The sequence below is a fragment of the Terrapene carolina genome, unplaced genomic scaffold, assembly GCF_002925995.2.
Source record: "Terrapene carolina triunguis isolate 2854851 unplaced genomic scaffold, T_m_triunguis-2.0 Scaffold192, whole genome shotgun sequence".
NCBI lineage: Eukaryota > Metazoa > Chordata > Testudines > Emydidae > Terrapene > Terrapene triunguis.
Genome location: NW_020664543.1, coordinates 2,881,677 through 2,904,378, shown reverse-complemented (window position 1 = coordinate 2,904,378; position 22,702 = coordinate 2,881,677). Strand labels below are relative to the sequence as shown.

At 59.9% G+C, this 22,702-nt stretch overlaps 2 protein-coding genes across 2 annotated transcripts in view; one reads left to right on the top strand and one right to left on the bottom strand.

Moving 5' to 3' along the window:
• Window positions 1-2,959, bottom strand: part of FSCN2 (fascin actin-bundling protein 2, retinal) — a 40,064-nt gene extending 37,105 nt beyond the window's left edge. Inside the window, exon 1 of the mRNA XM_029912165.1 lies at window positions 2,137-2,959. Coding sequence (XP_029768025.1) covers window positions 2,137-2,959 — 823 coding nt within the window. The remainder of the gene's footprint in view (window positions 1-2,136) is intronic.
• A 15,480-nt stretch (window positions 2,960-18,439) lies between these two features.
• Window positions 18,440-22,060, top strand: ACTG1 (actin gamma 1). Its single transcript, XM_024212375.2, has 6 exons — window positions 18,440-18,518; window positions 19,401-19,533; window positions 19,650-19,889; window positions 20,177-20,615; window positions 20,806-20,987; window positions 21,093-22,060. Exons 2-6 carry the CDS (start codon window positions 19,411-19,413, stop codon window positions 21,234-21,236), a joined length of 1,128 nt encoding a protein of 375 aa, XP_024068143.1. The 5' UTR covers window positions 18,440-18,518; window positions 19,401-19,410; the 3' UTR covers window positions 21,237-22,060.
• The last annotated feature ends 642 nt before the right edge of the window (window positions 22,061-22,702 follow it).

The following is a 22,702-nucleotide window of genomic DNA, read 5'->3' as shown; positions in this document are numbered from 1 at the left end:
CCCCCCATGTGTACACATGCACACAGACCCCCCCATGCACACACACATCTATGTGCACACACACACCCCATGTGTACACATGCACACAGATCCCCCTATACACACACTCACACACCCCATGCATACACATGCACACAGACCCCCCCCCCCACGCACACACACCCCCATGTGCGCACACACTCAGACCCAGACATCCCCCCCAGATCCATGCTCTCTCTCACACACACTCAGACTCACGTGTACACACACCCACACCACCTGTGCACACACACCCAGACTCCTGCTCTCACCCCCCCCCCCCCCCGGGTGCGCAGGCCGGGCTGGGGGGCCAGGTTACTATGGCGATGGAGCAGCGAGCAAACGCCGCCTGCACGCGCCCCTCGGCGGAGGGAGCGTCGCCTGCTGCCACCTGTTCCCCGTCGGGCCCATATGGCCCAGCCTGACTCACCGGGTGGGGGGAGGAGGCGGCTCGGTGCAAAGGCAGCCCCCGCCCCCCTGGGTCTCCTTCGCTGGCGGGGAGGATGGGGCAGGAGGGGCAGCCCCCCAATTGGGCGTGGTCCCCCGTGGCCCCTGTGGGGGCTGTCGGGGGATCAGGCCTTGGCTAGGAGACCAGGGGGCCTGCCTCATGTTGCCCCCCCTCCCCCAAGCTCCCTTGAAATCTGCCAGGGATGGACCTGAGCCGTGACTGCCACGGGGGAGCCAGCCCATGTCCCGGACACACCTGCTCTGACCCCCCACCCCCCTTAAACAGCGGGACCAGGCTGGGTTTGGCCAAGTGCCCATCTGCAGGAGTTCAGGCAGGACGGAGGCGAAAGGCCTGCGGTGGCCTCCAGCCGGCACTCACTTGGGTGAGCGTAACCCACGTTCACACGGGGCAGCCGGCAACCCAGGGCTGGGCACGGCTTGCTCCAGCTCCAGGGCAGCTCCTGGAGGGGAAGGGACCGGCTTGGGGGCCTCCTTTGATAGCCTTTCGGCTTGCCAGGGCCGGGCTCTGGGAAGGCCCGGCAGGGACTCAGCATGCAGGGAGCTGCTCTGCAGAGAGAAACGTCTCCCGCTTGGCTCAAGACGCTGCCCCTGAAATGCCTGTCGCTGGCCCCGGGCACTGGCAGGCAGACCCTGGGAGTAACGACAGCAGCTGCACCAGTGAGGATTGCAGGCATGGGGCTGCGGTGCACGGAAAGGGATTGTCAGCAGAACCCTCGTCTGTTCCCCTGGAAACCACAGTCTGCACCTGGCCAGGTGCATTGGGCCTGTCGCCAACAGGGCTGGAGAAAGAGGATGAGCTGAGGCGGGCTCCGGGACAGGCAGGATGCTGAGTAAGACGGGTCACTGCTCCTGGGGGCCCTCTGGGGGCCGTGTCATGGACGGAGGGGTGATTAGCTACCAGGGTACCAGGCTAAAGGATCCGCCTGGGCTGCTCCTGCGTGGGAGGAGCGAACACCACGTTCCCCGGGGCTGATGGTCTCCAGGTGCAGCAGGGAGCGAGCTGGTCACTTCCTGGTGGCCCAGGGATGTGGTTTATTGAAGAACCGACTGGCGTCCCCCACCCCACCCCGCGGCGTGGGTGCCAGGCAGAGGGGCTGCTCATGACCAGGGAGACGGCAGGAGAGCCCCTCGCCCTCTTAGCAAAGCCAATGCCACTTTGCACCCGCCCCCATGGGGCAGAACCCAACTAAGGAGCGCAGCTGGAGAAAGGGTGAGTGTCAGCCCGCCCCCGCCAGCCAGGCCCACAGCAGGGCTAACTGAGAATCTGACCCCGGGGGGGGCCGGGTCCGAGCGTGGGCTGCCAGTGTGAGTGGGGCGTGCCCCCACCCCAGACAGAGAGGGAGCCCGGGAAGGGGTGGGGAGTGCACTTGAAATGCCACCGTGAAAGGGAGGGGGGTGGGAAAAGGGGGAGGAGCCAGGAGAGCCTTGACCAGGCAGCCCCGGACCCGCACGAGCCCAGAGGGCCCGGAGCCCCCGGCGGGTCCCTCCAAGCCGGCTTGGCTGAAGAGCCATTGCAACAGGCAGGGTGGCACCCAGGAAGCGGGATCCCCTGGTTCTAGGTGCTCAGGTGTATGGGGGCAGGGCACCCTCCCCCCCCATAGAGGGGAGCTGCCCATGGGGAGGGAAGGGGGCAAAGGGGGGGGCACTTACCTTGCCGGATGGAGACGTATCGGCCATTGGACGCCAGGAAAACCACTTGCGGGTGGCTCTCCTCCAGATCAAAGAGTTCGTCCTTGCCCGGCTTGGAGCTCCTCCCGGCCTTCAGGGTGCCCGTGGGCCCCATGGGCGCCAGGTACTTCCCGTTGCAGTCCTTGAAAGCCAGCTTCCCTGCCTTGAACTCCAGGGTGTAGCCGGTGCGCGGGCCGGGCTCCGGCACCAGGGCGCCGTCGTTCTGCAGGTAGCGGTTGTCGCAGGCCCGCAGGCAGTACCGCTGGTTCTGGAAGGTGAGGGTGATGAGCGCGTCCACACCCCAGGGGATGTTGCTGTCGGTGGAGATCTCGTCCTCCAAGGCGCTCAGGTGCGCGTACCGCCTCCGGCTGATGCTCAGCAGGTTGGCCTGCGGGTGGATGGCCAGGTGGACGGTCCACAGCTCGGCCTCGGTGACGGCCTGGGCGAAGCAGGACAGCCTGTCTTCCGAGCCCCCGAAGAAGCGCTTGTAGGGCTGAGACTGCAGTGCCCAGCGCCCATCCGACTGGGTGACAATAGTGAAGCGCCCGTCTCTGCCTGGCTTCTCGGCTTCACACGACACCTTCCCGTCCTTGTCAGCGGCTAGGTACCTGCCCAGGTGGCTTCTCAGGAAGACCACGGAGCTGTCGGCCTCATCCTGCTCCAGGGTCCATATCTGCTTCCTCTTCAGGCTGGGCGCCGAGGCGTTGACCTTGTAGCCAAAGCTCTCAGCCGTCAGGTAGCGGTTCTGGCAGTTGATCAAGCCAAACTGGATCTTCAAGACCTGGTGGATCCCGTTGGTTGGCATCTTCTGTTGGTTCCCGGGGAGTGGGGCGCGAGTCGAGGTTCTCCCAGCCCAGCCCTGCTGAGGACACGGGTGGGTGCGTGCTCGCACACTCGCTCCCACGCGCAGCCGGCTCCGGGCAGACCTGGATTAGAGCGAAGTGCCTCAGGCCAAGCCGCACTGACGTGCCACTGCCCCAGTTCCTGGTCCCTCTCCGCCAGGCACAGCCTCGCTTGCCTTCATCTAACCTGCAGCCTGGAATGCCAACCTCGTCTGGACGTCTGGCCCCTGCGTGGCCGCTCCGGCTGACCTCTCCCGCTCCGGCGTGCCGGGGGTGCAGGCCAGGAAATGCACGGGCTTCGGCGCTGCAGCCGGGGTTAGTGAGGGCCAGCTACGATTACAGAGCTCGCCTGGATTTCAATGGGCTCCGAGCCCTCGGCAGCCAATAGTGGGGCTTGCGCGGACACAAGCGAGGGGGTTGATGCAGGAGACAATGGGCCTTTGATGGAGTGCTCCGGTGTTCGGCTCCGCTGGGCCGGCCTGGGGCTGGGGCCGCGGCTGGTGTCTGCGTCCCTGACCCCCTCCGCGGCCGGCGGGCTCTTCCCCTGGCGGCAGGTCCTGCCTCCTTCCTCTGTGCCGCTGAGTCTCAGGTGGAAAACTTGGGCCGCAACCCGATCCGCCCCTGCCGGGGCCGCGCTGCCTTCCCGTGGGCACCCGGCTAGGGTTACGGGCGTCTCTGATTCGGCAGGAGGTCACCTCCAGCCGCACGCTGGCCCAGCCGCTAAGCTCCTTAACAATTAGCCCAGCCTTTTGATTAGTTTAAACCGTTTATCCCTCTTTGGGCCTCTGGCCTCCATCTGTCCTGCAACCCCTGCTGCTCCAAATCCTCCCCCGGCCCAGGCGGCCCCCAGGAAGGATCCCGGCGCTGCCCCGTGGCCGTGAGCGCAGGGAAACAGCCCCACAAAGAGCTCCACCTGGCTAAGTGCAGCTAGTACCCCGGGGGACAGTCACCCCAGCACGGGGGCCGTGGGAGCGGGGGGCGAGGGCGCACGCTGGAGAGGAGTTTGCAATGGGACATAGGGCTGCAAAAGACCAGGGCCGGCGTGGCTGCCATCCTGGGGCAGGGGGGAGGGCCCATCTCTGTGGCCCTGGGGTGTGAGCCCAGCGGGGCCGTTGCCCCCATCTGGCAGCCAGGCGGAGCCTGGCAGCCGGGGGAGGGTGGGGGGGTTGGAGAAGAGCAGCCGAAGGGGCCACGGCCGGCGATGAGGAAAGAGCTGGGGGGCGAGAAGGGGTGTGGATGGGGTGGCAGGCGGCAGGGTCTGAATAGGGAGGAGGGTGGCCCATGGGGGCATGGGATGAAGCCAAGCCAGGGGGCCTGCGCTCCGGCCTGGCCTGGCTGTCCCCAGCCCTGTGGTGTCGCTCCCCTGGGCTCTGGGGGTGCGAGTCCCGGCGGGCGCACACAGTGGGGTTTGGACGGGCTGGGGCTGCTCACCCCCCTGCGCAGGGTAAGCGCTGACCCCAGAGGCAGGGCCAGCGCGTCTCGGCAGGGAAGTGCTGGCAGCGCCGTGGGTTGGGGCGTTGGGAGCTGGGCTGGCTGCGTGTGGGGCGGCTCGGCCCGATCCATGGCCACGCTGGCTGCTCGGGGATAAGCCCTTGTCCCACTGGATTCAGGGAGAGGCTCCAACAGGATCAGGGGTGGCCCTGGCCCGCAGAGGGGGCCCAAAGCAATGGGTGTCAGGGCACCTGGGACTGAGCCTGCAGCTGTGCCAGGGGGTCCTGTGGGCTCCTCCCCAATGGGGTACAGGCCCCGTGGGGGGGCACTGTTACTACTGCAGGGGTCCTGCAGCCCAGGGGTCCTTCGTATGTCTTGGGGTGTCCTGTGTGTCAGGTGACATGCGCTCCCCAGCTCCTCGGCTCCCCTCCGGCCCCTCGCCTCGCCCAGCTCCCCGAGGCGCCCACAGTGAGAGGAGATTGAGAGAAATCAGACACATCAGGAGCCAAACGTGCCAACCTGCCCCACGGTTTCCTGTTACCCTCTCGCCTCTCCTCTCGCGTTGCCTCCTGGGGGGCGGCCGGTGGGGGACAAAGCGCTGCCCAGGGCTCCAATACACACTCCTGTCTCCCTCCGCGAAGCCCTCTGCCCCTCCAGAGTCCCTCTCTGCCCTGGCCGTGCGGGGGAGCAGAAGCAGAAGTGGGTGCCAGCCCCCTGCCCACATTTCATGCCAGCCTGTACACCCCCTGCTCGCTGTTCCCAAGTCCCAGACGGGCTGGTGAGAGTCTCTGGGCTAATGGGGCTGCTGTCCGTCAATCCTGCCCCGCAGCCCCCTGCCCTCCCACAAGTGGTGTGGGCATCTCCTGGGCAGGGGCTGCCAATCATGCCAAGCTGTGACGTGTCCAGCCGTCCAGTGAAGACTTCGCTGAGACCCGGCAAACTCATCTCACTGGTGAGCTGAGCTGAGCCCGCTGGGACGGGAACGGCTAATGTATGAACCCCTTGTGTGCCTGCAAGGCTCCCTTGGCCTGGGGGGAGCGGGGTGGTGGAGAAGGGGCAATGACAGGGAGTGGGAATAAATGCGGGGGGTGACAGACTGTGGGGGGCTGAGGCCCACATGGCAGGAAACCTCCTCCCAGTCCGGAAGCTGACAACGCCTGTGACCCTGGTAACCCCCCATTCAATCATTAGTCCGGGTCAGGATCAGCCCAGCCCTGCTGAGCAGAGGGCCATGGCCTTTGTCTCCGCTGGCTCCAGCTCCCCAGCCAGGGCGGCCCGGTGCCTCGTGTGCGGGAGCCTCGTCCCGCGCTGGCCCCGGGCCTTGGGGATTGCACCTGACCTGCAAAGGGCTCCGAACACGCCGGGCTCCTGCCTTTGGGTTGCTTCTTTCTGATGGGCAAAGAGGCCTGAAAAATGTGTGTGTTGGGGGGGGGGTCCCCTAGAAATATCAGGGCCACCCGCGATGCCCGTCTCTGCTGTGGCTGGCTCGCAGGGTGCGTGCTGGGAGCACTCGCGCTTTGCTGGGGGGCGAGGGGGGCTATGTCTTTCACTCTCCAAACTGCGCAGGAGAGACTCAAAATGCTAAGAGATGGGGCCAGCTGGACACAGCCGCCCAGTGCTCAGCCGCGGGCCCAGGCCACGTCCCCCCCCTCTGGTTCTCCAGAGGGTCTCCCACTCCAGCCGGGAGCTGAGCTAGGCAGAAAAGGAAGTGCAGGCCCAAGCCGGAGGGCTGTGGATCCCCCATTGGGCCTGGGTCCTTAGGAGAGCGCTGGGCATGATGGGCCGATTCCACTCCCCCTGATTGTCCTGCTGGCATAACACTGTTGCCTCGGCCCGTCGTGGCAGGGGGAGGGGAGGCAGAGCTTGGGGCAGGTGCTGGGGGCCAGTTCAGCTGTGCGTCCCAGGAGCACCCTAGAGGTTTGGAAGCATGACCTAGTGGTTAAAGCTCCTGGCTAAGTGTGGTGGGCTCTGGGTTCTAGCCCTGCCTCCGCTACTGATTTGCTGGGTGATTTTAGGCAAGTCCCGTCCCTGCTCTGTGCCTCAGTTTCCCCATCTATAAAATGGGGAGAAGGGTTCCAACCCACCCCAGGCTGGTGTCACGAGGCTTAAATCAAATCCACCACTGCACTCAGGGAAGGGGTGATAAGACACCATCTCAAGTGTCCAAACTCTCCCTTCCAGGTGGGTTTGCAGAACAGGCTGTGCTCCTTCTAGGATTCCCTGCTTCCCTCCTGGCTGGGACCCCCCAGCACTCGGCACCTCCCAGCACAGAGTGTGAGACGCTCGGCTGCTCCCGGCATCGCTCCCACGTGAGAAAGAACGTGTGCGAGGCCACACCTCCACTTGCCAGCCCACAAAGAGTTTGGGGCTGGGTTTGGAGCAAGGGCTCAGACGCGCTGGATCTCCCAGCCCAAGGCACCAGACCAGGCAGCGCGAGTGGCCGTGGGGGCTAGCAGACAGGGTGCTGGGATGGGACTCAGAAAACCTGGTTCTATTGCCGGCTCTGCCACCGAGCTGCTGGGTGACCTTGGGCAAGTCGCCGCGCTGCTCTGTGCCTCAGTTTCCCCTCCCGCCCATCTCTATTGCGATTTAAACTCTTTGGGGCAGGGTCTATTACTGTGAGTTTGTGCAGCTCCGAGCACAATGGGCCCTGATCCTGGCCGGGACCTCCAGTGCTGGGCCCCAAGCTGCAGGTGCTGAAGGGGAAGCTGTGCCACACTTGGAGAGGGGTCACGCCGCGGACCCCCTTGGGCTGCCCTAGCGACCGCTGCAGGCAGCAGGGAAGCCGAGGGACTCAGCCGCGCTCTGCTGGGTCGTCGGGCTCAGCTGGAGGGGCCGATTCCTTTGGGCCGGGCCCCGGGGAGCAGCTCCCTTGGTCTGGGCCCAGGCTCTGATTGCTCGGGCAGCCGCTGGCTGACGGGCGACTCGGGTTGCAGCGGGACCAAGAGGCAGCCATTGTTCCTGAAAATAGGTCCCGGGGATTGGTTGCCTAATAATTTTTTCATGCTTGAGTTCTCGCTTTCTTTGGCGGTTCCGCTTACAGCCGCCCGCGGCCAGCTCCTCGCCTGCCTGAAGCCAGGTGCACGTTACCTGAGCCGCACGGCCACGGGTTAGTGTCACGCCCGCTGGAAGGGAGGCGGTGCTGTAATGTATCCGCGGCAGGCAGGTTGTGTTTCCGGGCTGGGCTGGGGGCTGGCCAGCGCTGGATGGATTGCTGGCATGTTTGGAACTCAGCCGCACCAGTGTTTCACAGGGCCGACTGCTGCCCTCCAGCCCTGCTCCTCGGACACACCCGCCATCCACCCCAGCACGCCCCCCGGTTACGAGGGGGAGGGAATGAGCAGGGACCTGGGTGTCTGTTGGGCTCGGAGAGGCTAAAAGCACATGGGTCAAATTCAGCACCTGGAGCCAGTGGGGTTGCTGGGCTGGAGCGGAGGGCAGAATCCGACCGTGGGTAATCAGAGCCGCAGGAGAAACCAAGCTAGCGCTGTCCCTTGTAGCTGGGATCGCAGGGTGGGTGTGCATGGGTGTGAGCACACACGCCTGGGCGGGCACCTCAGCATGTCTGTCCACAGATGCCCGCTCCCTTCCCCCACCCACTGGGTACCTCTCAAGGATTGTTAGTGGGTGAAGACGTCTCTGCCACCTGCCCACTGGAAGGATGGCAAAAGGCACATTTCTGAGCCCCCGTCTGGACAGGAATAGGAGCGGGATCAGTTTAAAAAATCCCTCTTCCACCTCTTAGTTGATCCCATTTATAGCCAGCCTATAGTGGAGGGATCCAAACTGCCCCTGCAGTGTCTGATCCAGGGTTCATTTCCTGTCCTAAACTGTTGTGTTGTGTGGCTGTTAAATCGTTGCTGGGTTCTACCCCAGAAGTGGCTGCATTCCTGTGGCAGGTGAAGTGATTCCTGAGCTAACCATCTATAAACCATCTATAAAGTCTCCTGCATATGTGAATTATTGAAACCTCCCAGGCCAGAGAGCCTGAGACAAACCACACCCCCCAGCCCAACTCCAGAAGCAACAAGCTGAGAACTGAGCAACTCATCCCATGTCACTGGTTTGGAGCTAGGGTTGTTCCCGACGTGCCCTGCTCTTCCCCTTAATCCTGTTGTGTTCCCCTTTGCCCTGGCCTGGTGCCCTCCTCAGAGCTGGGCGCAGGTCACTGGCGCTCAGGCTGCAGGGATGTAGCAAGAGTTGCAAGAGTCCTCAGAACGAGGTCCCCCCCACGCCGTCCTGTATGTGCCACACGCTGCAGCAGGGGTGAGGCTGTCGGGCACCAGGCTGCGCTGTGTCAACCCAGGGACCCACCTGGTGGCTTCCACACGAAACTACAATGCCCTGGCCCCAGGCTCTGTGTGAGCAGAGAGGAGCTGAGCGGGGCGCAGATGGGGGTGCTGTCTGGGGAGCGCAGCGCTCTCCCGGAGAGAGGGGAGCTGAGCGGGGCGCGGATGGGGGCGCTGTCTGGGGAGCGCAGCGCTCTCCCGGAGAGAGGGGAGCTGAGCAGGGCGTGGATGGGGGCGCTGTCTGGGGAGCGGTGAGAACACCTCTAGTCTCGTCAGCCCCCAGTTTTAGGGAGCCATCTGTACCCGTGCAAAGGCAGCGTGAAACCAACCCAGAATCTTCCGTTCACTTTGTGCAAATGAGGCAAGGAGGCGTGGGGGCTCCCATCCATGCACGGAGCAGGCCCAGCCGCGCTCCGCTAGCGAGATCTCCCCCAAGCGCAGCCGGGGGTGGGGCGCACAGGCAGAATCAGGCTCTGGGGAAATCCTCCTGTCAGACCCTGCGCTGGCTGGGCCAATGGGGATGGGCTGGGGCGGGCTGGCCAGAAATGACGTAATGCACGAGGGGCTGGGTGGGCCCTTACTGGTGTGTGTGTTTCCGTGTTAACCGGGGTGGGTGGGTCCCGAAAATTACCAGCCCCTGGGGCCTGCAATTGATGGCCAGCAGCCCTTGGGGTGCCTGGGCTGCCAGAGGGTCTCTGCAAACGGGGGAGGGGGGCAGTGTCCTTAGATGGGGATGTGGCTTGGTCCTGGGGGTGCTGAGCACCTACAGCTCTGTGGGAGCTTGACCCCGCTCAGGGTGAGGCCTGGAGCTTCTCTCCTTATCCACTGTTTGGCTTCCGGATCCCGAATAAACAGCAACTCCAGAGGGGCTGGGGAGGGTCAGAAGCAAGGTATTAACCCTGCCTAGGCCATGGCCCCAGCCCCCCCCGGCCCCTGGGAAGTGGGCGGCTAACGCTTACCAGAGCGGCTGGGCTAGGCTCTGGGGTGGTTCAGACGTCATTTCTATCTGCACTTTCCTCAGGCAAACCCAGCCAGTGGGGACCTGACCCTGTACTGGGGCTGGGGGTGAATCAGGAGTGACTCTGCCGTCCCTGAACGCCGGCCTTAGTGAGGGCCCGCAGGCTGGCTCAGTGACCGGTGTCTGCTAGCTCTGTCCTAGCGCCAAGGAGCAACCCCAGGCCATCGGCACAGCTGGGCCGGGACAGAGCTGGGTGGGGGCCAACAGCAGAGCGGCACCTCCCTGCATTGGGTCTCTAGCCAGGGCTATCGATCTATCGGCACAAGACCGAGGTCAAGGGGTTTGCGGTGCCAGTAGCTGCATCACGATGAATAAGGCCTTTGGAAGAGGCCGCGTCAGCGGAGGCGTTCCTGGAAGTAAGATTCCCGGCTGCACAGAGGACCTCGGCTGTTACAATCTGATGCTTCTGCCAGGAAGACGCCGGAAAGCTGAAGGCAGCAGGCTGATAGCGTGGTGGGACTCGAGCGGCCCAGGCAGGAAATCAGTGCATTCTACACGCCGATCCCGCCCTCCCTCTAGCCCCACGGCTGAGAGCACATCTGGGCACTGCCCTAGAGACGAGAGGGTGGAGATTTTAATGTGGCAGCCTTTAGCCTCCACAGCCCAGTATCCAAAGCTGACGTGGGTCCCGTCCCAGGGGTCACCTGGTCCCAGGCAAAGAGCCATGGGCATGAACACCCACTCCAGACATTGCAGCCACCCGCTGCCCGCAGTGTGAAGAATAAAGCCAGGTGGAACTGCGTCCCCCAGCCAGGCTCACGTATGAGGGTACAGAGGGCTCCAGGCCCAGGCAGTGCAGACCAGGCCTTGCTGAACCCAGGACATGGGCTGCAAGGGTCAGTTCAGATGCTCCTTCCAACCACTTTAGTGCATCTGTCTGGCTTTCTTGTGAGCACCCAACACCTCCCGGGCTGGGATGCGGAGACTGGCAGAGACGCCACATGGGTGGGTATTGGGCTTTCGTCTTGCCAAAATTGGGGACGGGGGTTCTTTCTAAACACACTTGACAGCTGGCATCTGAGTTTGGGGTCCTGGCTCTGGGCTGGCAATGTTTGAGTTTGCTCTAGGCCAGGGGAAGGTTCAGGTCAGTTCTTCCATCCCAAGGACTTAACCCCGTCTTGACCCAACAGAATTTACACCCAAAGCGATTATCTTACAGGCTATTTCCACTCTTTATTAGTGACACCCAAGTTGTCCCAGGACAGGAGCCAGGGAGAGCGGCAGCCTGGCCTGGCCTGGCCTGGCTGGGACCCAGGGAAATCACTTGGATGGCACTTTGTAAACACTCATCTTGCTGGAAAAAACCAGGGCCGTCCATCGGATCTCTCGGCAGACGACTCTTCTCGCTGTCACCTGAGAAAAACCTCCCTCCTGAGGGTGGGAACCGGCCGTGGCTCGTTCCAGGGGGCATCCCCGGGCCTTTGGAGAGTGCCCTGCGTTCATGTCCACCCCCTGCCCATGTCTCTCCCTGGCTCCTGGGGTCTGAGCAGGGGAGGGAGCAAGAGAGGAGTGGCTTGCCCCGCCCCGCCTGGGAAACATGGAGACACAAAGCCCCTGTTCGTGGCAGGGAAAGCTGCTGGCGAGAAGACTGGGGCATGGTCTTTAAATAGATGGCTGCTCCGCCCAGCGGAGCCAAGGCCCAGGGAGACTCACTGAGGAGAACTGCCAGTGAAACCGCCAAAGGGGGGCAGGGGACGTGGTGGTGGGGCTGTCCTCAGCTCTTCCTTTAGTGGCACGACTTTGCCTGCCTGGGTCAGACCTGTCAGAGAGAAGTGACTTGCTGCTGTTCTGCATTTGCAGAACTGAAATATGCTGTTCGACGGGGGCAAAACCCAGCTCCCAGCACCTGTCTGAGGCACTGGGGATCCCCCGCCCCGATCCGCTCCAGTCTTCCTTTCCAACATGCCGCTCAGCATCGGGCCGGACTTGCCCCCGGGCAGCATCGCTGTGGCGGGCGACGGGTGCAGGCTCGTGCCAATTTGATGTACGATGCTGCTACAGCCAGGGGAGGCAGGGCCAGACCCCCTCCTCCCTGCTCAGCTGCAGCGCGGGGGAGAGCAGGGCCCCGCTGAGTCGAGGCTCAGCACAAAGCAAACTGTTCAGCCGAGTGAGTGGGGAATCCAGTGGGGCCGAACGGTCCCTCTTGCCCAGAGTCCTGCCGCTGGCTGCTGCAGAGGGAGGTGGAAAAACCCCAGCGTACAGCTGGGCTGAACATTTTGCCATGGCCTAATGCCACGTAAGGCCCCCTTGCTTAGGTGCCACACTGGGGGTTTGTGCCTGTGGTGGTGTAGCCATGGATGTGGGGTCGGGGAGTTTCCTCCTGACCCCAGCTACAGGCCCTGAAGCTGCAGATGACTCAACGCTGAAATGCTATTTGCTCAGCATGTGTCTTTAAGGTTCCTGCTCTCCAGGCAGCCTGGCCACTCCTCTGCAGCGAGATATCCCTGCTCAGAGTTGGGGGACGTGATCCTCTGCAGAGGGGGGCTCCTGACGGAGCTGGCATGCTAGACTCCACTTTGCACATCACAAGGGCTATGCAGTGCCCGCCGGGAGCCCGCCCGTCAGAGCCGTGGGCTGGTCAGCAAACCCTCCAGCTGCGCCCCTGGGGAGGGACTGGAGATCAGCACCAAGGCAGCCCAGCCCAGCACACGGGCAGCATGGGGCTCTGGCTCACTCCCAGCAAGCCCAGGTCTGGGACGGGGTGAGCAATCACAGGGCCCCAGGGAAGAGCAACCCAGCTCGGTTTCCCGTGTGTCCTGGGTGAGAGCCGGGGTCAGCACTCCCCTCCCTAGAGCTGGGCGGCAGAGCCGGAAGCAGGCAAGCCTGGGAGAGCAGACGGTGCCTCTGGGCAGGGTGGGCGCTGGGCAGGAAGCGCGCCAGGTGGCACGGGAGGCTGGCTGGGCGGGATCAGGTGACTTGGTGACACAGACACCAGGGGATGCGTGGCTCCGATGCTCCCACCATCACATGGCCACTTCCAGCAAAGAGAGTCCCCCAAACTGCTTGGGGCTGGCACCTGTCTGGGGGGGCGGGTGTCTTGTGAGGAACAAGAGATGCTCCTTTCCTCCAAAGTGCCAGCTGATCTGTCCCCAGGGGGGCCAGGCATCTGCTCAGGGCTCTGCTCCCTGCTCTGCACCGCCACTGAGGAACGCCCCTCCCAGCACTACAGAAACTGGCGTTCACAGACAAGGATCGCCTGCCCACAGGCTGCGCCCCAGGAAAGCTCACGGTGCGGCACGGTCTGGGGGAAAACAGGAAAGGACCAAATGGAAGAGACTCCCCCTGCCCCACACCGCAAACCTCTGACTACCTTCACCCCCAGATCTCCCCCCGCACCCTCAAACCTTGCCACCTGCCAAATCGCCCCTGGCCCTGTCCTGCCTCCCCCTCGCTCCCCACATCTCCTTCACCCCTAGATTTCCCCTGACTCCTGCCCACCCCCCGTCTCCTCCAGCTCCTGGTAGGGCAGAGGACATGGCCGGTGGGTGTGTCATGGTGACCCACGGGACCCTGAGGCTGTGGAGGGCAGAGATGTTGGGGGCAGCTGGGTGCCCTATTGCTCTCCCTGGGGAGTTGGCACCGGGGCTGTTCCCTATGGCACTGCTGGAATGACGCCTGCTTTAAGAATGCACCTATCTGCCCCCGATCTCTCCCCATCACCAGGCGGGGAGCGAAAGTCCAGCCCCGGAGCCAGACGGGTGTGTTTGCAAGGTGTGGGTGGTTCCCAGCTCACACAGGCCTGGCTCCCAGCCAGCAGCTTGAAATCACCAAATATAGACATGCCACAGGCTCTGTCCTGCCTCCTGGTGCCACCTGGGCAAGCTCCACCTGCTACCCACACCCACGAGGTTTCGATGCAGGCGGCTCCCTCTGCACGTCACGCTGCCGGCGAGTGACACATTCCGGGGGGAGCCTGGCTGGGGCGGGGACCTCACCAGCTGGGCACGGCACGGCAGAGCGAAACAGTGCAGGTTCCCTTTTACCGGCGGGATGGGGGGGGGGCTGTTCCCATACCCTGCTCCGGGGAGACCTGCCCCTCATACCCCACACCGGGTGGGGGGGGGATTCAGGCCCTGCCCCTCATACCTTACACCGGGGGGTTGGGGCTCTGCCCCCTATACCCCATACCATGGGGTGGGGCTGCCCCTCATACCCCACACCATGGTAGGTTGGAGGGTCAGGGCTCCACCCTTCCTGCCATACCCTGGGGGAGGAGGGACAGGGTGACCCAGTTCTGCCCCTGGGCCTGGGGCTCGGCCTCACTCAAGCCCCTGCTCCTCCCCTGCCCCCCATGCAGACCCCAGTGCTCTGCACCCCACCACAGGCCCCTGGCCCGGTACAGAGCCAGGGCTGCAGCGACCAGCGCGGAGCAGCTGTCAGGCAGCATTCGGGTCACGGGCACTGTGCCGGCGCTGGGATTGTGTCCCGTGCTGACTGAGGGGCTGCCTGGCCCTGGAGCTCCGGCTCAGCAGGGGCTGCACCCGCCTGGCCACTGTTTGGGACCTGGGGGTTCACAAATCCCCACTGGCTCCAAGCCTCAAGTGAGCTGTTCACCCTCCTTTAGTTCCGTGGGGTCGCTCACAAGCACCGTCCTGGGCACGGTTACGGTATTGGGGGGTTCTCTCTTATTGAGTGCCGGGCTGCTGGCATTGGTTCATTCTTTTGGGGGCGGGGGAACCAATGACGCGTTCGTTTTCAAAATAAAAACCTCTAAAAAATGGCAAGAAAATCTCCCAAAGTCGGTGCAGTGTCAGGCCTGCTGCCCCAGAAAGCAGTTCCCCTTTACCCTCGGGCAGCTTGAGCCTTCAAATGGCCAGAAAGGGACAAATATGCAGAAAAAACCCACGGCACCTGACAGACCCCAGCCGCACCCTCACTGTTCCCTGCAGGCTGAACCAGGCTGTCTGCCTGGCCACCTAGAAGTCACACATTTTGTTCGTATTGTTGCTAAATTTCTGGCCACTTGTTTCTTTTTTAAATAACTATGGCAGTCCCTGAAGGGAGAAAACAACAGTCCAGTAGGAGAAACCTTGACAAGGTCCTTTTAACACAGCTTGGGGTCGCTGGGTTTGATGCCCGGCAGAAATGACACACACAACCTTGAGCCAGACAGCGGGTTGTGGCGATATCCCCGCGGCAGCTTTGATGCCCATTTGCCCCCTGACTGCTCCAGCGGAAGGATGGGTACCACAGCCCGCCGAAGTGGGGAGGGTGGGAAGGAAGGAAGGTAGCCATATCCGAGGAGGACTGGATTTAAAGGATGGGAAGGTGGTATCCAAGTTGATCTGGGCAAAGGGGCAGCAGGTCAGACTGGTTATCTGAGCAGTTCTCTGTATGTCTAAAAGGCAGATTAGTTTTCTGCCCAGCAGTGGGTCATTCAGCAGTGCCCCTCCCAGGATCTGATATGGAGTTACTCAGATGCACTAACACTGACTACTTGGGGATTGGCGGGGCTGGCAATCTGCGTTCTAGTTTGGACAAGAGGAAGAGAAACAGGTTATTTGTCCGTGGGAGGGGACGAGTCACCAGGGCTGGTTAGCTGGCTGTGTGGGGAGAAAGTGGGGATGGGAAGGGCCCAGCAGTTTGCCTGGCTGGTGCTAGTGTTGCTTGTGTGCAACAGGCTATCCAGGCCCTTGTCTGCAAACAAGGTTTTGCAGGCCATTCAGCCTGGACAGGAGAACAATTAACAGCAGCAGCTGCCCCCTCCCTTGTTCTATCCCAACAGGCATAGCTGGTTTCCATCAGCACCTCTAGAGTATGGCTGTAAAAGCCTTTTAGTGCTGTGGCGATGAATAATGGCTGTTTCCTCTAACTAGGTGATTAACCCATTTTCCCCCCAAGGCCCAGGGGTCTGAGTGATGGAAGATGATGTGTTTTTCCTAGATGCACTGGAGGTGTCCTGGGCTGTAACAGGAAAGGAAAACAGCCTCTTCTATTGTTAGAGGGAACCCAACAGGACAGCCAGCCAAATGAGCTGGTTATTCATCACGCAATATCTAATATTAAAGAACACAACCCCCCGGCCCCCCATTTTGAAGATCTCATCCAAACTTCCAGCCCCACCCCAGATCCCTACATACCTGGTGCCAGGAACTTCTCTGAGCTCCGCCCCCTCTGAGATGATACTGTCGGCTCCTCGGTAGGTCATTACTCCACCTAATCCAGCCGTGTATTATTCCATTTGTATACACCGGCTTGCTATAATGAATCTTGCATTTCCTGCTTAAACACTAATGACAGGTATTTGTTGATGTAGCACCAACCTGTGTGTGCTCAGGGCTCGGGAGACAAGGAGACATGGTCCTTTCTCCACACGGGGGTTGAGTCTCCGCACTAAGAAAGGTGAGATTACAAATGCAGGGGACTGCCCCTCCAGAGCATTGACTCTGACCAGAGGATTGCAGTCCGCACACTGCCATGCCCGGAATCAGTTCAGAGTTTTCATTCAACAGCCCTGAAGGCAGAGCGGTGACTGCGGTAACTAGCCATCAGGCTCCAGCTCTGCTACTGACCTGCTGACCTTTGACCTTGGACAAAACGCTTCACCTTTCTCGGCCTCCATTTACCCAACTGTAAAGTGGGGATAAAGATACCGACTCACCCGGCCAATAGGCTAACAGGCAGAACAGCCCTGCAAAGAGTCACATTCCACGTTTCATTCTCTCTCCAGCCCCTGTACGCACGTCCCGCTGTCTATCTATTTGTATCCTATGGAGAGATTTCAATCGACAATTAGTAATCATCTCCCCAGCCTGATTGACCTAGATTCCTTGGAACCAAAGAAGCAGATCCCAGCAGGTCAGGCTAAACTCTTCCCATCCGTGTAGATATGCTGAGTACCGCGGCTTACTCTGGGAAGAGGCGTTAGAAGCTGAGCTCCGGCTGCAGGGACACATCCAAGACACTTTGTACCCTGATGTGCTTGGGCACAACGATGCTCTTTCTTGGGCCTGCTGGGTCACCCTTCACTCCAGAGGTGGCTGCATTTCACTGCTGCCTTTTGCATATTCAGTACAACCTTGCTTATCAAATCACATTTACGCAAAACTCCCTGTTCCACGTCCCCAGGTTTTTAATTACATTGACCATGTCCTCCATTATCCATATTTATTCAGTGTTCCCATAATCACTTAGCTGAGGGCCTACTGTACTCGAAAGCAGGGCTGGGCACTGAAGCCTGAATAAACCTGAGCAACTTGGTATTTGCTTTATCTTGCAACTGTGATGCACAAGAGGAGCCCCCTGCATGGTATTTCGTCCCCAGCAATGGCTCCCTGAGGCCCTCCAAGAGCCCATGAAAACAACCGAATCCAAACATGAATTAGTTCATGTTTGTAAAGCCCTTTGAAGAGGGCAATCAATATTAAACACAAGGCAAAGACTAGGCAACCCTCATCTAGAGACACCGGTCCCTCCTGTCAAGGGCTTTGGAATCCATCGGAAGGAAAGGCACTATAGGACTCTAATTGCCCTGAATTAAGCCATCAAGTTGCAGGGCCTGATTGCAGGGCTGTGGTGAGAATGTGGCGGCAGCACAGCTGAAGAGGCAGTGGGGGGTGGCTCTGGGCACAGGGGCAGGGGCACTGTCAGAGTGAGATGGGGCTCTGGGGGATTCGAGGATGGCGTTGTTGCTGGCACATGAGGGCAGCACCATTAGGATGAAGATGTGTGGTGGGGTCGTACTGCGACTGCAGTGTGTTGTGGGTGGGACATGCCAGGGCTGGAAAGGGGTGGGAGTGTCATTGGGATGTGCTGGCCGTGCCATTGGCACACAGTGTCACCACACCCAGTGCCTGGCACGGGGCAGTGATACCTTTGGGGCACCCAGTGCCTGCTATGGATGGTGGCGTCATTGCAGCACACGTCGCATGGCCTGGGGGTGTCATTCGGGCGCACGATGTGGGGTCTGGGGCTGCCATTGGGGCGCATGGCCCAGGGGTGCCATGAGGCGCATAGTGCAGGGCCTGGGGGTGCTATTGGGGCGCACGGTGCAGGATCTGGGGGTGCCATTGGGGCACATGGTGCAGGACCTGGGGGTGCTATTGGGGCACACGGTCTGGGGGTGCTATTGGGGCGCACGGTGCAGGACCCAGGGGTGCCATTGGGGCGCATGGGGCAGGATCTGCGGGTGCCATTGGGGCACATGGTGCAGGGTCTGGGGGTGCTATTGGGGTGCACAGGGCAGGATCTGGGGGTGCCATTGGGGTGCACGGTGCAGGACCCGGGGGTGCTATTGGGGCGCACGGTGCAGGATCTGGGGGTGCTATGGGGCGCACAGGGCAGGGTCTGGGAGTACTATTGGGGCGCACGGTGCAGGATCTGGGGGTGCTATTGGGGCGCACGGTGCAGGATCTGGGGGTGCTGGCAGTGGGCTGAGCTGTGACTGAGACGCCCAGCTCCGGCCGTGGCGGCTGCCGGGCTGCGCTGGGGCCGGGCAGGGCGCACCCCGCCGCGGCTGCCGGGGGAACGGGACCCCCGGGCCCCGCTGCACCCCCGGGCTCCCCTCCCCCGGCTCGTTTTCGATGCAGGTTCCGGGGCGCGCTGAGCAAGGGAGGCGGGGCCAGGCCTGCCAGCTGCCCCACGTGGCCTGGGCCGCGCCAGCCAATGGAAGCGCGTGTTTCTGAAAGATCTCCATATATGGCTATGTTCTCGACCGGCGAGGCGGGGCCGGCGCTCCCGGGTATAAAAGGGCGGGGCTGAGCGCCGGACGGTCTCACTCAGCCAGCGGCAGCGGACCTAGCAGCCTCGCATCTCCCAGCCCCGAGAGAAGCCGCCTCCACACAGGTACGGCCCGCTCCCCTGGGCCAGCGGGGCCTTGGGCCGGCCCGCCCGCGGGGCACCCGGCCTCCCTCGCCGCCCCGCCAGACTCGAGCCCCGGAGCCGCCCACTGCGGCCGCCTCGCCGGAGGGGGGCGAGCACGGGGTCCTCTCCTGGCCGGGCCGTGGGCAGCGCTTGCGCTCCTCCTCCCCCTCCCCCTGGGGTCCGGTTCGCGGTGGTATCGCCGGGCCAGCCGTTTGAATGGCGCGAGTCCGTGGGCGGGCCCTGGCCTGGCCGGGCCTGTGATTGGTCCTGTTGGCGGTGACGTCATAACGCGGGAGATTTGAATGGGGGCGGCTGCTGGGGAAAGCGCTGGGGCGGGGCTGGTCCTGGCCGGGCGCAGGAGAGGCTCCGTGGGGCGGGGCTGCCCGTGGCGCAGGGCGGGGCTGGGATGGCGGTTGTGGGAGGGGGCGCAGCGGGGCTGGGCAGCCACCAGTCTCCCCGTTGCCCTGGCAACGGGCCCCTGCGGCTCTGGGTGGGGGGCCCTGCAGTGGGGGGGTGGGGTTGCTGCCCTGGGCCCCAGCCATGACCCTGCTGCTGGGGGGCTGCTAGAGCCTGGCTTTGATTTGACCTGTCCTGGGTGGGGCCCTTCGTGTTCTGGAGGCTGCCAGCGCAGCCTCTCCTGGCCAGTAGCGTGGGTCTCTTGGGGGTGGGGCAGGCACTGCTGGGCAGGCTGCGTTATTTAGGAGTGCGGACTTTGAACCAGCCCAGCCCTCCTGGCCTGCTGGAGTGGAGTCCCGAGGTCAGCACTTGGGTGGGGGTCAGTGGCTAAGTAGGGGGGGGGTGTGTGTACTGGAGGAGCATTGGCGCTAAAGTCTTGCTGACCAACGGCTATCCTGTCCCAAGCAGATTCTCCAAGATGGAAGAAGAAATTGCAGCACTTGTCATTGACAATGGCTCTGGTATGTGCAAAGCTGGCTTTGCCGGAGATGATGCCCCTCGTGCTGTGTTCCCCTCCATTGTTGGACGCCCAAGACACCAGGTTAGTAGCCAAGCAGTGGAATGTGTTCTGTTTCAATGAGAGCACTCTGTAATATCTGGCAGTATTCTGCTAAAGGTGGGTCTCTGAAACTTACAGCTTGTCTTGTTGTGTTCAAGGGTGTCATGGTTGGCATGGGGCAAAAGGACAGCTATGTTGGTGACGAGGCCCAGAGCAAGAGAGGTATCCTGACTCTGAAGTACCCTATTGAACATGGCATTGTCACCAACTGGGATGACATGGAGAAAATCTGGCATCACACCTTCTACAATGAGCTTCGTGTGGCACCTGAGGAACATCCTGTTCTGCTAACAGAAGCTCCCCTGAATCCCAAGGCCAACAGAGAAAAGATGACACAGGTACACTTGCTGCAGTACAACCGTGGTCTACCCTCATCTGTTTTTCACAAACCATCTCTTTTGAGTTGACATCTTTTAAAAACCAAGTGTTCTTTCAATATTTTCAGGGTTCTGTACTCCTGGCATTTCCTTCCTGAAGTCTCAGGTTTCTTTTATTTGTCTATTTCTGCCTGCATTCTTTGCTTTTCCTTTCTCAACACATCAATTTTGGCATGCCAGCATGTTTTCTAACATTGGTTTGAGGGATTTTCATTTCTTGTAATGAAATACAACTTTTCTCTTTCTAGATCATGTTCGAGACCTTCAACACCCCAGCCATGTATGTTGCTATCCAGGCAGTGTTGTCCCTGTATGCCTCTGGTCGTACCACTGGTATTGTTATGGACTCTGGTGATGGTGTTACCCATACTGTGCCCATCTATGAAGGTTACGCTCTGCCCCACGCCATCCTGCGTCTGGACTTAGCTGGCCGAGACCTGACAGACTACCTCATGAAGATTCTGACAGAAAGAGGCTACAGCTTCACCACAACAGCTGAAAGGGAAATTGTACGTGACATAAAGGAAAAGCTGTGCTACGTTGCACTGGATTTCGAACAGGAGATGGCCACTGCTGCTTCATCTTCCTCCCTGGAGAAAAGCTACGAACTGCCCGATGGTCAGGTGATCACCATTGGCAATGAGAGGTTTAGGTGTCCAGAGGCCCTCTTCCAGCCATCCTTCTTGGGTAAGTATCTACCAAACCAGATTGAGGACCAATCCCACCTTGTCTGGAACACTGCTGACTGATGAAATCACTTAACTGCAAGTGCTAACTTTGCAGTGAGCCTGTGATTGCAACCTAAAGCTGGGGTTGGGATGGTGCTCTGTAGTTGGGTAACTACCTGTGTACTAAAGTCTGTCCATCCTGTCTCTAGGTATGGAATCCTGTGGCATTCACGAGACCACTTTCAACTCTATCATGAAGTGTGATGTAGATATTCGAAAGGACCTGTATGCCAACACAGTATTGTCTGGGGGTACCACAATGTACCCTGGAATTGCTGACCGAATGCAAAAGGAAATCACTGCTCTGGCACCCAGTACAATGAAAATTAAGGTAAATAAAACTCTGAAAGAATAGTCCCCCATCAATAACTCATTGGCTCTATCTAGAAAGGCAATGTTGGCAACTGACTAACTTCTCCTCTTGTTTACCTTTCAGATTATTGCTCCACCTGAACGTAAATACTCTGTTTGGATTGGTGGCTCCATCTTGGCTTCTCTCTCTACCTTCCAGCAGATGTGGATCAGCAAGCAGGAATATGATGAGTCTGGCCCATCCATTGTCCACCGTAAATGCTTCTAAATGGACTGCTAGCAGATGCACAGCATTTGCTGCATGAATTTTCACTAGTATACTTTTGCCTGGGCAAATTTATACACTTCATGCTAGCCTCATAAAACTGGAATTAAGCCTTCTTTCAAAAGAAACTTGCCCTTGGAAAGTCTGTATCTGAGACAAAGATCAGTGCTGGATTGAGCTGTCACTGATTTGACCCTGTATTCAAGCTAACTGTTCCCTTGGTGTATATTTTAGCATAATACCCTGTACATATCTGACCTAAACCTTGGTACAGGTGCCATCACTCCTGTGACCTAACTGCTAGGTTAACTTGTATTTGTGGAAGAGAATTGGCCTGTGACACTGTGTAGTTCAGGTAGCTGGCTAGTATTGACTAGTGACACCTTGTTTAAACTCTGCAGGGCTTGAGACAGATTTGTACAGGGTATCGGAGGTCAGACATCCAATACACAAAGCGCTAAGTATTCCAGATTTTTGTATAGAGGCTGGTAGGAGTTCATCAGAGAACTTACTTCTGTTGCTGCCGTTCTAGCAAGGCTGGAAAAGATTACATCCAAGCCTTATGAACCAGTTTTCATTTTCTTACCCCTCCTGTATTCCAGCAGAACGTCTTTGGGGCTAAAGTTACTCAACTTGAGTTGCTGAAACTTTGCATTTACACCTGTAAATTTTACACCAAGTTTAATTTATGTAAGATTTTTGTATGTTGCCTTAATGTTCTCACATGACAGTAGAAAACCAAAATTTGTAAGTCATCCTGAAGTTGAGAAATTGTAATGCCCAACACATCATTGTGTAAGGAAAAATAAAGCGCTGCAGTAAACTACTCCATGGGTGTCTTCTCTTCAGAAGGGGTGAAGGATCTGGGATTCCCAAGTACCGGGTTAGATTTAAATAGTGTGCAAGGTTTGTTAAACATGTACTGTGACAATCTTCCCTGAATGCTCAATTTGTCAAGCTAACCCTGGCTTCCTTGGCCTAATCTGGCTCTAAAGCCAAACCTCTCCTTTCCTCCCTTAATTGCCAGTTTTTGTGCAGACAGTGACTTGATCCTCTTGAATCTTATTTGCAGGAGCCTACTAGAGATCTAAAAATGGAATTTCCTTTCCAAGAAAAATCTAATTAGGCAATGTCTCAGGCCTCCCTTGGTCTAGATGGACAGGCTTCAGAATAATTAAGTTCTTAGTCTCTCCCTTTTCCCTAGTGCAGGTAGGAGAAACATCCCCTGGCTTCTGTGGTCTAGTGCCACTAAATGACACCACCAGCATAATTGATCAACATTGATCAGACCCTACTGGCTTACGCAGTGGGCAAGGGCAACTGAATGTCCATTATGGCTTCTGACTGCTGTTGAGCCAGCTTGAATTTTGCATAAAGAGCAAAGCAGGGTGAATAGGCCTCTAGGCTACATAAGACCTTCAGCGCTGTACCTAACACCAGTTGGTGGTTCTTGAAGAAAGGAGTGGAGG

Coding starts and splice junctions, on each gene's coding strand:
- ACTG1 (XM_024212375.2), top strand. CDS start 19,411: ATGGAAGAAGAAATTGCAGCACTTGTCATTGACAATGGCTCTGGTATG. Junction 19,534..19,649: donor TTGGACGCCCAAGACACCAG/GTTAGTAGCCAA, acceptor GTTGTGTTCAAG/GGTGTCATGGTTGGCATGGG. Junction 19,890..20,176: donor ACAGAGAAAAGATGACACAG/GTACACTTGCTG, acceptor TTCTCTTTCTAG/ATCATGTTCGAGACCTTCAA.